A 16,189-nucleotide genomic window follows, 5' to 3' on the forward strand; every position below is an offset into this window, starting at 1 on the left:
CAGCAGGTAGACAGGCACAGCAGCCACCAGTAGGAGCAGCTCAGATTTCTTTCCAGCAAGACTGCTGTAACAGTATCTGAGAGCCTTGAGCAACAAGCAATTCTCTTTTACTACAGTCTTTGAGTACAAATTCCACTAACTTGTGTGTTTATAATACATTTATAATACAGTGCAGTGCTGCTTTTGATGTGGTGTTTAAGTTCTCAGTAAGAGGTAAGCCTTAGGTGACTTGGTGGTCACAGCTGCATTACACCTGAACATCCTTCAGATTCTGTACTGGGTTTTGGCACCGGTTTACTGAACTCCAACTGAGCTGAGAAGGGCAGGAGAGAGAAAATCAAGGACTGACTACAAACCTGATAGAACATGGATTACAGGAGTCTCGGGGCAGAAGCAGGCATGAATTTAAATTTTTGTCAAGATGTGAAAAATAACTAGAGCAGTTCTTTGTACTCACAGCTTTGTACTCTACACCTCTAGAACTGCAGGACACTTGCACACTGGAAGGGGAGGAGAGGGAGAAGCATTCTTTGCTCTCGACATGACAGCTTGCACCCCACTGCAGCAGCGTTCAGCATATTTTTAATTCAACACCTGTCATACCAAAGAAATTTAAAACAAGTTTCAGCCACGAATTGTGAATATTGCTGGATTTAACTTAACTGATTTGGAGTAACAATCACTGCAGTAACTTGCACAGTAGGGGAGGTTACAGTTTTTCCCACCCAAATTTATATTCACATCCCAGGTTGTAATACACAACAGGCAGTGCCTGGAAACCAGAACAAGCAGTGATAGAACTACTAGTAGGATCTACTTTGAACCCAACAGATTTGGCACAGAATCAAACCTCTTAGTTATCTGTATCTGGGAGAAGTAACCGCCAATTTACAAAGGACTTGAGGGCCTGCAACAACTAACCAAGTTTGCAGACTCCCACCTGCCCTTCCCAGTGAGGCATGAATGAACGGCCTTCTTCACTAAGGCTTGTGATGGAGGGCACGGAGAGGCCTGCCCTTTCCAACACAGGTAATATAAAACTACACAACTGTTTACCCCAATAGCAGCATTTAAGCAGTACTCCTTCCTCTTCCTCCAGTTGAAATGCCTGCCGGCATCCCAAGAGAACCTCCACCAGGCCAGCAAGGTTTGGCCTTGCTGGAAGTGACAGCAGACCAAAGGGCATCCATGGCACAACCTCCGTGTGCCACCAGCTCCATGTCAGTGGCACTGGCAGGTCAGGTATTTTGTTTTAAAGCCTTAGCCTTCCACCTCCTTCCAGAAACACTTCTATTCATCTTTCTCCCTGCTGCAAACCCTGCTTCCTGCCTGTGGTTTGGAAGATCTGACAGGTTGCTTCTCCAGGGAGACCATCTCTTTCAATTTCCAGCCCAGAAAGTTTTAGATTTTATTAATAATGTTGGGAGTGGGATTTTTAATTCTAAATAAGTTTCAGCCTGCACCAGGGAGGCCAAGTATCATGAACATCATAGAGAAGGATTCAAAGAAGGGATTCACAGGAGTTACAGAGCCTTAAAAAACAAAACAAAAAAAAAAAAGAGCTGTAGATAATATGCTAAATGCAAAGAGCATTTTCTGTGACATCAGTATGAGTCATTAACTCTTCCACAGTGCTGAGATCCCTCCACTTGCCCCAGTTCCTTGAGTCCAGAGAATTTCTGTTTTTCATTCATAGTGAAAAATGCAGTATACCAGGAGGCAAGGAGAATATCTGGACAAGGGGCTAAAAGGTCCCCAGGATGATATGCAAAGGGATTTGGCAATTGGCAAACCAGACTTGTGGTTTGTAGCCCCATCACCTGTACAAGGCCAGGCTTATCCAACCCCTCTCCCTGAGAGCACTTCCTTATCTCTGCCATACACATGGAGATTTTGGGGAGCCGCACATAAATGGCTGCGAGGCCTTCCACAGTGCTGGCAGGGGATGTGACAACAGAACAAGGACAGGCACAAGGACATGGTGACACCACAGGGTCTGCCTACGGGGACAAGTGGGACTGGGTGCAGGCAGGCCCTGGCTGTGGCATGGTGACCAGGCAGTGACAGTCGTTCCTAGCACCCTTACTGCCTTGCAATGGAGCTGGCAGGCAGCATTGGCAGTGTTGAGGAGCACGGGGTAGGCACAGCCGAAGTGAGCCCTTATCAGGGTGCTCTAGCAGGCTCCTTATACTGACACCTCCAAAGAGACATCTTATGGTAACACATTTCAGCCAGAACTGACATGAACTGAGAGCAGATGGACAGAGGCTGAAAAGCAGATGGAGAGAAGGAAATTTGGACATAATTTGAGGGCCCCTTAGTGTCTTGTCAGGAAAACACATGTAATGGACAGCTGTCTGAAAGGCAGACCAACCTACAGCCAAGCGTGACTGAAAAGATGGAACAAAAAGGATGCAAGAGAAGGGCAAAGCACAGCCACCACTCACAGGCAAATCATGACCCACTCAAATCATTGATGGTATCTAAAGACAGCCAGAGCACCTGAAGAGATATGCACACATACTGCCTCAAACTTGCTGGCCTACCCTGGTGTGGACAGAGATGCACATTTTGGTAGCTCTTGAAGGTGTCCAGCCCCACCACTCCAAGCAAGTAAAGCTAGGCCCTGTACTGGCTTGCAGCTCTGTGCTGGTGATACAGGTATACATAAGGTCAGATCAGGCAAGGACAATTTGCTTTTCCAACCATCACCTGGAAAAGACTGGGAACTCTATCAGTCCTTAAAACACCCTGTCTTGACATCATGAAGCAGCAGAGGGGGTTTCCTGGTGGTTTTCTTTACCTTGTGATCTTGGTCAAAAAACCCTTGTGCTGGCAGACACTTGGCTGGTGTCATCTCTGTGCACTGCTTGCTGCATGGCAGCAAAATCAGCTCACAGCACCGTGCCTGGACCAGGCTGGTGCTGCTGGGCCATAGCACCACAAGATCCTGGATGGCTTGGCAGGCATCTTCTCATCACCTCTATCACACTCTCATATAGTTGCCTTCTCTCTTTCCCTGCCATCCCCACACTGTCCCACAGCTGCCCAGGGCAGAAGCGCTGGCTCCAGCACTGTGGCTTGGCTGATGAGTGTCCCAAGCTTCTGTGACTCCATGGTCCTCAGCTATGAGGCTGCTGTGGCTCACAAAGCCTCGCTGTTGCAAGTGGGCCTGGCATCCTGTGTAATGACAGTGGGAGCTGCCCGTCAGAGAGAACTGGATAGAAAATGGGGGAAGTGGAAGCGAGTTTGCTGTCTGTATGTTGGTTTCTGCACCCCTCTGCTGGGTAGTCAGTACCATTGCTAAATAACATGGCAGTGAATCACAGTGGAGGGCAGTAATGAGAGCTGGCAAGGGAAAAAAATAAGTCAGAATGCCAGTAAAATAAAAATAACTTCATCAACATTTCAAAAAATGACAGACATTCATCATCTCTACAGCCAGACAGACTGGAGTCAGTGCTAACATCCCCAGGCCCTATTCTGCTTAGAGGCAACAGGTTCAAAAAGTGAAATTTTCATCAGGAGAATCACTGAAAGAAAAACAAGCTGGGAATCCTTGCCCTGCTCTTCCAGTGACATCAGATGCTGAATAGGAGACATATTAAAAAATTCACTATTACCTCACTGAGCACTCACTTTTTATATTCTTGTAAGGTCTCAGAGGTTGGGCATGCAGGCTTTGAGAGATCCCAAATCAGAGGATTTTTTGGTCTAAGCTCAGCCAAAGATTTCACATGCATTCTGTGACGTTATTAAAACAGCAATGTGGCAGCTATATCTACACTTTTCATATAGATAAGTCAATCAATCTTAGACACGCATACATATGGGGCAAACTGAAATGACAGAACTTTAGATATACTCCCCAAATTGAATAATACAAGAAAATTTGTCTCAGAGTAAAATTAGTGCTTTGTCTGGGCACAGAACAGATGATATTCCTATGACCTTCCTCAGGGACAAGCAGATATCCACCTGGAGAGGGATTTTGGATGGAACTTATGACCATGTAGGAGATGCAAATAGTACACATCACATCGGACAGTGCTACTGGGGATACTGCTTAGATAAAGGGTACATGGGGGAATTAAATCTTTTTGCAGAAGAGGAAGCAAGAGACTGAAAGCCACAAAAGCCAATAGGCACTTCAAAGATTATGTCCAGAGAGTACACACAAAGCATGTAAGACACCCAAGAACACATTGAAAACAAAGAAACCAAACCAGTCAACCAACCAACCAACAACCAACCAAAAAAAACAGGGAATAAAAAGTCACATTCTAATCACTAATGCACAGAAACTGTTATGGTCCATCCCACAGATCTGTATGTATGCATAAGGAGGTCCAGTTTTGTTCCAAAGCTCAAAGCCCGGGCTGACACTCATTAGTTGGTGGCTGGGTCTGACCTAGGGATGGCTCTGAAGGAGCTGCTAAAGCACAGCAGATGAATGAGCTGCTTTAACAACAGCCCCTGAGAGCTGTTAACACCTCTTGTGCCTCAGCTCACTTGCTGACTTCAAAACATTTTCTATTTTGTGCCCTGACTGGATAATGACAGCTTTTTGGAGCTCTTACATTTTAACAGGTTGACACATCTGGAGGACTAAAAATCCATAGGAAATCATCCATTAAAAGCATGTTAATTTGCAGTGGCCTATCTCTGAAATAGCACTTCTTTTGTCAGTTTGCCTTCTTCCTCCCATTCTAAGGAAGATAACATTATTCCCTGCTGTGCTCCTGAAACTGGGGAGAGGAGCCATGTGAGAGAAGGGAGATGGTCTGAGGGCCCTTGGCAGCTTTGTATTTCATCTCTGGGCTTGCCAGACAGCTATGGGGAGACCTCATACCCTAAGCCTCCCTAAACCTCCATTCCCTGCACACAAAATGAAACTGCAGGCATGGCAGCAGTGAAATACCCAGCAATGATGGTATGTTTGGTCTCGGGTTGTGTAGTACTGGATACACTTGCCAAAGGCCAGAACTGCATTAGATCACATTTTGCTTGTGAATCAAAACTTGCCCTCCAGTACCAATGACTATGGGATTCACCCAAAGGAGCTATGTAAAAACATGACAAGAAAAAAAAAAAATCCTGACAGCCTGCACATTTTGCCTCTTGAGCAGCACGCTGAGTTCAGAATTGGGTTCTCTGACAGAGCAATGTGACAGGGAATAGTTGATGGGAGAGAAGTGCAACAGAAACACATAGAAATGCTTTCAGACACTTGGCTGTAGCATCCTGAGATGCCAGTCTTGCAGCAAATAACTGATACATAATAAATTCATGATATGCATATTTAATGCTGGTTTCATAGGAGCATGCTAGAGGAAAAAGAAACAACATGAAAAACACGCAACTGATTATTGTCCCACAACCAGTGAAAAAAAGGGCAGAGCTGTGGGAATCAAGGATTTGAAAATGTCTTGAGAGTGCACTGGAAGGGGACACAGGGCATAGCACCCAGTGAGGAGGCACCCTGAAGACCCTTTATCCCTCCTCAAGCATAAGAACAAAGTAAGGAAACTAAGCTGCAAGATCCTATCATAACTCCTCCCTCACTCTCCATTGGCCTCAGCAAATCTCTCTCTGTGGCCATCTGCAAAGAGCTTTAAGATGTCCTCTTCAGAGTGTATAATGGGAGCCCTCAGAGGCTTGTAAGATGTGCCAGTCAATGCTCTTGTATCAGTATCCCACAAAATAAGGGACTTTGTATCCCATATGGTCACATCCTCTGTATCGTTATAGAATATGTGCATATAGGCTACAGGCACTGATACTTCTCTGGAAAAAAAGGGCACCGTTCCGTGTGAAGATAACTGCACAATTCCTCTGTCACTGGATGGGTTCAGCACATGTGCTGTTCTGCATGTGTGCTTTACTGATTTTAACAGGTTTATGTGGCAAGGTTTTGGTAGCAGAGGGCCATAGGGGCCACTTCTGTGAGAAGAATCTAGAAGCTGCCCCGTGTTAGATAAAGGCCCCGGTGCCGACCAGAGCCAAGCCGATAAATAATGCACCTCTGTGGCAGCGTATTTAAGAAAGGGAAAAAATAAATAAATAAATGCTGCTAAACAGCAGATGGAGGAGTGAGAGGAGTGAGAAACAGCCCTGCAGACCCCAAGGTCCGTGCAGCAGGAGGGCAGGAGGTGCTCTGGGCACACAGCAGCAGTTCCTCTGCAGCCTGTGGAGAGGCCCTTGGTGGAGCAGGCTGTCCCCCTGCAGCCCATGGGTCCCACATGGAGCAGATCTCCACGCTGCAGCCCCTGGAGGAGCCCCCGGTGGAGCAGGTGGATGTGGCTTGGAGGAAGCTGTGGCCCATGGAGAGCCCCCGCAGGAGCAGGCTCCAGGTTGGAGCTGCAGACCGTGGAGAGGAGCCCACGCAGGAGCAGGGGTCTGGAGGGAGCTGCTGTCTGTGGGGGACCCAGGTTAGAGCAGTTTGCTCCTGGGAGATGGACCCCGTGGTATGGAGCCATGTGGGAGCAGTGGGCAGGATCAGTTCGGGAAGGATGGCATCCCATGGGAGAGACCCCACGCCGGAGCAGGGGCAGAGAGTGACCATGAAGGAGTGCCAGAAACGAAAAGAGCTGATCACAGCTATAACTATCTGTACCCATTTATGCTCCAGCCCTTAGTTGAACAGACTATTTTTTCTCCATTTCTGAGACACTCTCTGGGAATATTATCCCAACAAAAAGCAGTGAAATAAACCTCAACTGAAAGTCTCAGAGATCAGAGGATGCAGGGATAACACTTTTGTCATGAAGAACTTATTTTTACTGTTGGAGAGGGGAAAGAAATTCCTTGTACTAAGAGGCAGAGATGTTGAAATTGAGTGTCATCACCTATGAGATAGAAGCTTTTATGAACTGTGCGGAAAGTACAGAGCTGCAGTCCTTCTGGAAACGGCAGTTCCTTTGAGGCTCTCATTTTGAAGAGCATCCACTTGCAGGGAAGCCCTTAAGAACAGGCTTAGCTTTCCTTATCCCTGAACTTATGTACAGGCTTATACGTTATCTTAAACCAAGCACAGGACCAAGCGTTAGAATGCAGCTGTCCTACATGGTGGGTGCCAGCACAGATGATTTCAAATGAATAATCATATCTGATATTTTTGAAATTTAGGTCAGTCAATCATTAACCTTTTAGAGAACAGGAATGGAAAATAACAGGATATAGCTGTAGAGAGAGGATTTTAATGATCACATATTATAACCGGTAGTTATCTCAACGACACAAATGGTTCTATTTATTTATTTATTTATAATTTATTTTAAAACTTTGGTAAGAGAAACCTTCAATTCTGTGTATACAACACTCATCACAATGGCATTGCTATCCATAGGACAGGCTCACAAATGCTATCGCATTTTAGCGACAAACAGCTAGAATACTTTTCCCATCCTGTTGCTTAGAAAATATTGGTGCTTCAGAACTTTCCTGAAAACAGAATAGGTGAAAGCTCATGAGTGTGAAATACCTGTCAGCTCTGCCAGGAGATCTTTCATTGTACGCTCAGCACAAGGTACAGCATATCTTGTAACATTCTCCTCTGAGCTGGGATTAAGCAAAGCCTTTTAATCTTCCAGCGCAGAGCTGATGAACACTACAACCTGGTTAATGGCTAAATTTACTCACTAGTCAAAGTATCTCCTGGTGCTTATTGTATAGAAAAAAATACATCAGGCTTGTAAGTTGGTGTATAATCAGTGTAAGTCTAAGGCAGGCAGAGAAGATTCTATAAACTGATAAAATCTTCTCAGCACTGTCCATTATGATGGAGAGAAAGGGGTCACCTGTTGTCTCTTCTATTATATCACACAGAATCACACAGAATTTCTAGGTTGGAAGAGACCTCAAGATCATCAAGTCCAACCTCTGACCTAACGCTAGCAGTCCCCACTAAACCATATCCCTAAGCTCTACGTCTAAACGCCTTTTAAAGACTCCCAGGGATGGTGACTCCACCACTTCCCTAAGCAGCCCGTTCCAATGTCTAACAGCCCTTTCGGTAAAGAAGTTCTTCCTAACATCTAACCTAAAACTCCCCTGGCTCAACTTAAGCCCATTCCCCCTCGTCCTGTCACCAGGCACGTGGGAGAACAGACCAACCCCCACCTCGCTACAGCCTCCCTTGAGGTACCTATAGAGAGCGATAAGGTCGCCCCTGAGCCTCCTCTTCTCCAGGCTGAACAAGCCCAGCTCCCTCAGCCGCTCCTCGTAGGACTTGTTCTCCAGGCCCCTCACCAGCTTCGTCGCCCTTCTCTGCACCCGCTCAAGCACCTCCATGTCCTTCCTGTAGTGAGGGGCCCAAAACTGAACACAGTACTCGAGGTGCAGCCGCACCAGAGCTGAGTACAGGGGGACGATCACCTCCCTAGCCCTGCTGGTCACACTGTTCCTGATACAAGCCAGGATGCCGTTGGCCTTCTTGGCCACCTGAGCACACTGCTGGCTCATATTCAGCCGACTATCCACCATCACTCCCAGGTCCTTCTCTGCCTGGCAGAGATATGAAACAAGCTTTTATTAAACAAGAAAAAAACAAGAGTAACAAATTTCCCCAACTTCTTTAACATAATCTCTGTAATTTTTTGTTGAGGATTAACTCATGGAGTGGAGCAACATCCTTAAAATTGAAGGCAATCTTGCTGTCTTTGTTGGGTTATATTACTGACATTAATGTTCATAATTTACATTAGGTAATGCATTAGGTATGAGCTGCTTTTCATGCAGCCGAGAAAATTCAAGAGTAGAAGTAAATGTGTTCTTTCCCCCTTGTATAGTATACAATATAAAACAAACTTATTAGAAAATACTTCTATTTATATCAAATATACAAACTACAGTATGTATTATGTAGTCATATTATTGTGAAAAGCCCATCAGAGTGAAACAGTGGTTTTAATATATTGGGAGGGTGCATCTTATTTACAACAAAGCAAATCGGGACATGGAACTTGTTAACTTTTATCTGATAGTTGGCTGGCTCCCAAGTAGCTGTGTCTGAAAAGCACCTGAAGAGAAGCCACTGGGCTTCCCAGCCCACTAGAGACCTGCTTCTACTTACGGAAAAGCACAAATGCTAGGACTGGAGATTTTTTAACGCCAGGGCCTTGTTTAGAGTGCTCATTCCAGCCCAGCCCAGCTCACGGGGCACCGTTCCCAGACGTGCTGAGCACAACCCCACGAAGCCGCCCACCCCCACCCGTCCCTTCCCAGCACCCCCATCGGGTCCGGCGCAACGGGTAACCCACAGAGGTTGGCCCCGGCCCCGTCCCCGGCCCCGGCCCCGGCCCGCACCGCCGCGGCACGGCGCGGCACGGCACGAGTCCTCACCCCGCGGCGGACACCACTGCGCGTGCGCCAAGTGGCGTCGCCGGCACCTTCGGTCAGGTCCCGCCACGGCCGGGCTCATGCGCAGTGCCGGCTGCCGCCCCGCCGGGGCACGCCTCGAGCTCCGCGCACGCGCGTAGGCACGACGTCCGCCAGGCTCCTCCCCTCCCCCCACACTCGCTTCTGCTTGTGCGTGGGAGCGTGATGACGCACGCGGCGGCGTTTCCCTTCTCCCCCCGCCTTCGTCGTAACGTCCGCGCCGGCCCCGCCCCCCTCTATAAAAGCGGCCGTGGGCAACGGGCGCCATTGTGCTGTGGAGCAGGCCGCGGCGGAGCGCGTTCGTGGGCCTCCCGGCACCCTCTCCCCGCGCTCCTCTCCCTCGCGTTCGCTTCCTTCTCCTCCTTCTTCTCCTTCCCTCCCCTCTCCCCTTCCCTCCCCCTCTGGCCGCGGACATGCCGCGCGTTTACATCGGCCGCCTGAGCTACCACGTCCGGGAGAAGGACATCCAGCGCTTCTTCAGCGGCTATGGCCGCCTGCTCGAGGTCGACCTCAAAAACGGGTGAGCGCCGTGCTGCGGGCCGGGAGCCGGCCGGCGGACGCCTCGAGCCCGGGCCCGCGCGTCGCCTTCCCCAGCAGGGCCGGGCGGGCCGCGCCTGGCAGCCCCCCCCCCCCCCCCCTCCGCCCATGTTGTCGGCTCTCGCGGCCCCGCCGCGCTGCCGCGTGGCGCCCGACTCAAAATGGCGGCGGCGCGGGGGGAGGGAGGGCGCTGCGGCGGGGCCGGCTCCCATTGTCCTGGTGCAGCTCGCGCTGCCAGCCGCTGCCTCCGGGGAGCGGGCGGAGGGGGGGCGGCGAGAAGCCAGGCGGGGCCGTCGGGCGCGTAGTCCCCACCCTGCGCGCGTCGGTGCTTGTGGCTGACGGGCCTTTTCCTTCTTCCCTAGTTACGGCTTCGTGGAGTTTGAGGACTCCCGAGACGCCGATGATGCCGTTTACGAGCTGAACGGCAAGGATCTGTGCGGGGAGCGCGTGATCGTGGAGCATGCCCGCGGACCCCGCCGCGACAGGGATGGATACAGCTACAGTAGTCGCAGTGAGTATAGGCCCGTCTTTTTGCTTGGTTACAGGGCTTCTTCGGGCAAGGGACTGGAGGCAAGGGGAGGCAGCTCGGCTATGTTGGCAAGGCAGAGCCTGGGGTGATAGAGTGGATGGGACCAAGTCCCTTGGGGCTGTGGGGGTGGGTTGTCAGTATCTCTGCAAGTATGGTAGCAGGGGATACCTGGTGCATTGCTGGGAGCAAGATGTCTGTAGACATAGTGTTAATAGATGTTCTTCCTGGCACCAGAATTGCACTCAGGTACCCCCTTAAGAAATCTACAAATGCAAATATGTGAAACAATTCTGGCTGCAAAATTGTGGCCTCTTCTAGAAAGGGTTTTTTGTTATTTAGGAACTATATGCTCTGCTAATTTAAAGGCTCCAGTGTTTTTTTGCAACATTTAGATAAATCAGTGGTGTTCCATCACTAATGTTTATGAATAAATACCATTGCATAGTTGGGGTTGAAGCAGTCAGCTATAAAATTTCATGTAATGGGTGGGGGAGGATTTCAAGCAAGAAATTATTGTCTTAAGTGGGGGATGTCGTAAACATTTCTGTGCTCAGCTAGCTTGTATAATTTCTTGAGGAGCTGAGTTATATTTAACTTAACTGGCCTGTAATTAAAGTACTATGGCTCGCTTTTCAGTAATCTCTAGAATCTTTGTGTTGGGGGGGTGGGAATCTGTATTTTTTAAAAAATCAAATGTATGTTGTTTAAAATTGTTGCATGTTCAATTTCAAACTTTTTAACAAGTCCTTGATGTTTCAATTTAAAAGTGACCAGTGGGGCTGAGGCTGTGTCCACTGAGGCTAAGATGACTGCCTTTCCTGATTGGCCATGGCTTTTCCATACATTGTGTGACCCTTGCCCTATGACCCTTTGGCTGACCTTACCGGAAGCCATGACGACAGCAGCCTTTTGCCATTAGACGCAGGGTGATGGTGAGGATTCCAAGGGTTAGACAAAACTGGTTAAACTGAACTAGGTGACTGTTACCTTGCGTGTTTTGTGGCCAAACCACCACCAAAAACCTCATACTGTGATGTAAGTACTTAGTGTAACTAGTAAACGTTTTTGTAAAATGTAGAAATGCATGTAATCAGTTAAGTTTTATATTTTACAATGTTCTGTAAAATAAAACTTAGCAAGGTGAATCTAATAAGGAGCAGTCACTCTCTAACAGATCTTAGGAGGACAGTCTTGTAGGATTTTAGTTTGTTTGATTTGCCATTAATATAGATTATGGCAAAATTGAAAGTTTATTGGAGGCATAGAGAAATAAAGTCCTACTCCAGTAAATATAACTGTTTAACTAACTTTTTCAGAACATTTTAGTTTTCTTCATGCTAGGAGACAAACTAACTTTATTTCTTTGCACAATAAAGGTGGGGGTGGTGGCGGATATAGCAGTCGGAGACAATCTGGAAGAGATAAATATGGACCGCCTGTTCGTACAGAGTACAGACTGATTGTTGAAAACCTTTCCAGTCGCTGTAGTTGGCAGGATTTGAAAGTATGTATTAATGTTCTACAATGGAGTATGTTGTGATTAGCAGGAACCAATAACCTCCTTTTTATGTAATTGTTCATTTTGATTTAAGCAGAAGTAATTGAGAAGTATAAATGTGCATGTGAATGCACACAATGCTTTTTACATCTGCTCAGACTTGTCTTAAGCTAATGTAGTTGCAGAGTACAAGTATATGGAGTGGTTTTGTAACTTTTCATTTACTCTCAAGGATTTCATGAGGCAAGCTGGGGAGGTAACCTATGCAGATGCACACAAAGAACGTACAAATGAAGGAGTAATTGAGTTCCGATCATACTCGGACATGAAGCGTGCCCTGGACAAACTGGATGGCACAGAGATAAATGGAAGGAAAATCCGTCTGGTTGAAGACAAGCCACGGTCAAGCCATAGGCGATCTTACTCTGGCAGTAGGTCAAGGTAACTTTTGGGATGTGTTACTCTCTATATCAAGACCAGTTAAACTTGAGAATGGGTATATATATGTAGGCTGGCCTACAGTAATTACCTTCAATTTATATTCTAGGAATAGGGCAATTCCTGAGAGATGTGGAAGGAATTATTTTGTGATATTGCAAAGCTGGTGTTGAGAGTTTGTGTGAAATACCAGATGTAATTGGCTGATGGTATGTTGAGTATGGGTGGATTCGTGGTATGTCTTGATGTGGGTGTGTTACTGACAAGTTCTTTAATAGTTACTCTGTGTTAGGTAGCATAGCACCCAATGGGTACACCAGACGAAGAATAAGGGATGTTAAATGTTAATGTTAAATGTTTCTAGGTCACGATCTAGAAGACGGTCTAGAAGCAGAAGTCGTAGAAGTAGGAGCAGCCGCAGCAGGTCCCGTAGTGTCACTAAAAGTCGTTCCAGGTAAGTGATACATTGCTTTGCGTTAGTACAGGAGTTGTTGCTTACTAACTGATAACTGTTTACAACACCTATAAGTGTACTTCAGTTCATGTAGAGTAACTGTCTTTCTTTTCAAAAGATCTAAATCCAGGTCACGAAGCAAAGACCGCTCACGTTCCAGATCTAAAAGCAGGAAGTCTAGATCAAAGAGCAAATCAAAACCCAAGTCTGACAGGGGTTCGCGCTCTCACAGCAGATCCAAGGAGAAGTCTGAGAAGTCTCGGTCCAGGTCCAGGTCCAGGTCTCGATCTCCCAAAGAAAATGGTAAAGGAGATGCTAAGTCTAAATCCAGGTCAAGGAGTAGGTCTCGTTCCAATTCTCCACAGCAGCAGCCATCTACCAAGGCTCGTTCAGAGTCACCACCCAAAAGAGCTGCATCGAGGTCCTGTTCCAGATCTCGTTCAAAGTCTCGCTCACGATCAAGATCTAGTTCAAGAGATTAAGACTAGAACTCTCCTCTTATATTGCACACTATTGCGGAACGTTTTTCCTACTTGTCAGGCCATTAATGTTACATTAGTACTTCAGAAGTTTTTTTCTATTGCAGGAGCAGATGGCCTAAGAACTAAGTAATGAGGCGTAAAGGTTTAATTTGTATCCTAAATTTGAAATTACAAGATTGGATGGTGGTACAAAGCAGGAAAAGCTCCCCCACACACACTTTTTCTTTTTTTTTTTTTTTTTTTTTTTTTTTTTTAGAAATTCAGCTAAAACTTTGATTTTATAGTATTTCCACAGGAGTAACTTTACTCTTAAGTGTAAAGTGGTTTTTATATTAAATGAATATAACAAGCTCTTAAATCTGGGCTTTTTTGAACGTATCATTTTTTTCATTTTTTCATGGTTTTAGAACTGAGTATCATTGGCTTCATAGGTTTACAGCTTGCTACCAAAGGTAGGATTGCCTTGCTGAGCAGGTCAGATAATTCTCTAGCTTATCTTAATTTATGGGAGCAGGCTGCAAAACTGTAAACTGTTAACAATACTAGGAAAACCTTAGACCAGCAATAAACTCAAGTTGGAACATTTGTTTTGCATCTTAACTTGCCAAAAGAACATTCCCCACCTGATACTGTGACTGTATTAAAGGTAATAAAGGTACTCTGTAACCTGTGTCATACAGTATTGCTGCAAATCATACTTTCGAAACTTAAAAGAATGAAAGCTCTCTGACATTTTTTTTGCTTGACTATCAAGTGACAGTTGTCAGACACTAATGTCTCTTGGATGTGGTCCAAGTCACTAGTATGTTGTATGGTTTGTCAGCCTCTAAATATCTATTGGATATGAAAACTAGCTAAATAAAGCTGTCTTCCCTCCCTTTTGACTCATTTACGTTAACATTTTGCTTCAGAATAGAACTACAATCCTGTTGTGTGTGAATCTGAACTTTACTGGAAGTGTAATCTCTTTGAGCTAGAGTTCTAGTCTTAACAAAGGCTTTGCTAAACCACAGTTGCCAATTCACTTAAATTGTGGAATAGAACTTGTCCCAAAAACTCCCCTTTGTAGCTAAATTGATTTTTGTAACATGCAATAGGAAACATTAGAACTGCCTTGTACTCTTTATACAATGTGTAGTTTGACTTGTATAAAATTAAATTGGTGACTCAAGCTCTTGTGTTTATTATAGTGTTATGGACTTCTGGGGGAATGCTGGCGAAATAATTTATCCTACTTACCTCTTTGACTGGAGTAACTACTTTGCTTTAGCAGGAGACTTGGGAATTTTTGAAATAAAGTTGGTTTTGTGCTTGAGATGAGCTAGTCAACTAAACAGTTTTTCATTAGAAAATTCATTAGTTTTTCATTGTCCTTCCTTAAAGTGTGACTGATTGTGAAAGCATCTCTGACTTACCAGGATTTTAGACGTCTGTTGAGATAAATTGGATCGTGTACAAGGAGCTGCATTCAAATGTGACTTGATGCCAGCTTGCCTGGAGTTGCTGTACTAGCTAAACACTTCTCACCATTTCCTTACCACAGCTTCAACTTTTGCCTGTCACATACTGGTATTTGTTCTAGTAGAAGAAGGGATTTAAAGATGAGTGAAGCTTGTTCTGCCTGGTAAACACACATTCCTAGTGAAACATGAATTGAAGTGATTTCAAGGCTTAGGTTGGCAGAAGATCATATTACTTTTATATTGCACACTTTCAATGTATCTACCCTGGTGTTGTGGTTTAACCCAGTTGGCAGCTAAACACCACACAGATGTTTGCTCACCCTCCCCCCTCACTCTCTGGGATGGGGGAGAGAAACTGGAAAGTGAAGCCTGTGAGTTGAGATAAAGACAGTTTATTAAGACAGGAAAATAATAACAATAGTAGTACTACTAATAATAACATGTATGAAACAAGTGATGCACAATGCAATTGCTCAGCACCTACTGACCAATGCCCAGCCTATCCCCAAGCAGTTGGCCCCCCCCACCCCAGCTAGCCACCCCTATATATTGTTCAGCATGACATCAGATGGTATGGAATACCCCTGTGGCCAGTTTGGGTCAGCTGTCCTGGGTTTGTCCCTTCCTAGCTCTTGCTGCACCCCCAGCCTGCCCACTGACAGGACAGCTAGAAGCTGAAAAGTCCTTGGTTTGGTGTAAGCACTGTTCTGCAACAGTTAAAACATCACTATGCCATCAGCACTCTTCTCATCCTAAGCCAAAACACAGCACCCTACCAGCTACTAGGAGGAAAATTAACTTTATCCTAACTGAAACAAGGACACCTAGGCATGGAAAAAATCTGCACTGTTTGAGCTGCTATGCCCAGCTTTCCTATGGAGTTTTGCAGATATTTCTGTTATAACTAAATCCACAGCTCTGAAGAGGGTTTGGTATCAAAGTTTTTTTGTATCTGGAATGAGAGCTGGCTACTAGGTTTAGTGATAAAAGGTTTTTTTTTGTTGTTGTTTGTTTTTAAATAATTAAGGTTTTAGTTAAGGTTTTTATTTTAGTGTAATGGCTACCAAACTTACATGCTGTAAGTTCTGATCATTGCAGGTTGTACTTTCTCTGCTTTGGGCTTCAACAGTGGGGGTTTTACTGGGGACTTTTAACAGAAGTCTGATGATTCTATGCTATATGTGTGGAAATATTTACCTCCTTGAAACTTACTGGCACAAAAGCATGTTGGTTTAAACAAACGGGGGAGTAGGTTGGATTTCCTGGAGAGTTGCTGCCCTTTAATTATCTTTTATTAAAACGCATGCTCCTCAAAACAGGAATTGTGAGCTTGGAGAATCAGTAGCTTAAAAGCTATATATGTTTTCAATAAATGTGTAATAAAACAAGATAAAAATTAGTTTCTTGCAT

The 16,189-nt window shown here is 45.7% G+C and overlaps 2 protein-coding genes across 3 annotated transcripts in view; one reads left to right on the forward strand and one right to left on the reverse strand.

The window, feature by feature from the left end:
* Positions 1-9,427, reverse strand: part of UBE2V1 (ubiquitin conjugating enzyme E2 V1) — a 28,138-nt gene extending 18,711 nt beyond the window's left edge. Inside the window, exon 1 of the mRNA XM_084538370.1 lies at positions 9,343-9,427. Within this exon, the coding sequence (XP_084394496.1) occupies positions 9,343-9,421 (79 nt within the window). The 5' untranslated portion in view covers positions 9,422-9,427. The remainder of the gene's footprint in view (positions 1-9,342) is intronic.
* A 178-nt stretch (positions 9,428-9,605) lies between these two features.
* SRSF6 (serine and arginine rich splicing factor 6) lies at positions 9,606-14,487 on the forward strand. Of its 2 annotated transcripts, XM_084538591.1 has the most exons (7): positions 9,631-9,898; positions 10,278-10,426; positions 11,821-11,948; positions 12,175-12,383; positions 12,745-12,834; positions 12,953-13,302; positions 14,302-14,487. In XM_084538591.1, the coding sequence occupies exons 1-7, from the start codon at positions 9,792-9,794 to the stop codon at positions 14,343-14,345; spliced, it is 1,077 nt and encodes a 358-aa protein (XP_084394717.1). In that variant the 5' UTR covers positions 9,631-9,791; the 3' UTR covers positions 14,346-14,487. The 2 variants fall into 2 exon arrangements, with proteins under 2 accessions (XP_084394716.1, XP_084394717.1); XM_084538590.1 differs by lacking the exon at positions 14,302-14,487 and having other exon boundaries at positions 9,606-9,898; positions 12,953-14,193.
* The last annotated feature ends 1,702 nt before the right edge of the window (positions 14,488-16,189 follow it).

Source organism: Aythya ferina (assembly GCF_964211825.1).
Source record: "Aythya ferina genome assembly, chromosome: 16".
Taxonomy (NCBI): domain Eukaryota; kingdom Metazoa; phylum Chordata; class Aves; order Anseriformes; family Anatidae; genus Aythya; species Aythya ferina.

Excerpts from the sequence above, each read along its gene's own strand:
- SRSF6 (XM_084538591.1), top strand. The coding sequence starts at position 9,792 with ATGCCGCGCGTTTACATCGGCCGCCTGAGCTACCACGTCCGGGAGAAG. Across the intron at positions 10,427-11,820 it reads ATACAGCTACAGTAGTCGCA|GTGGGGGTGGTGGCGGATAT; the intron begins GTGAGTATAGGC and ends TGCACAATAAAG. Across the intron at positions 13,303-14,301 it reads TCGCTCACGATCAAGATCTA|TCTTAACAAAGGCTTTGCTA; the intron begins GTTCAAGAGATT and ends CTAGAGTTCTAG.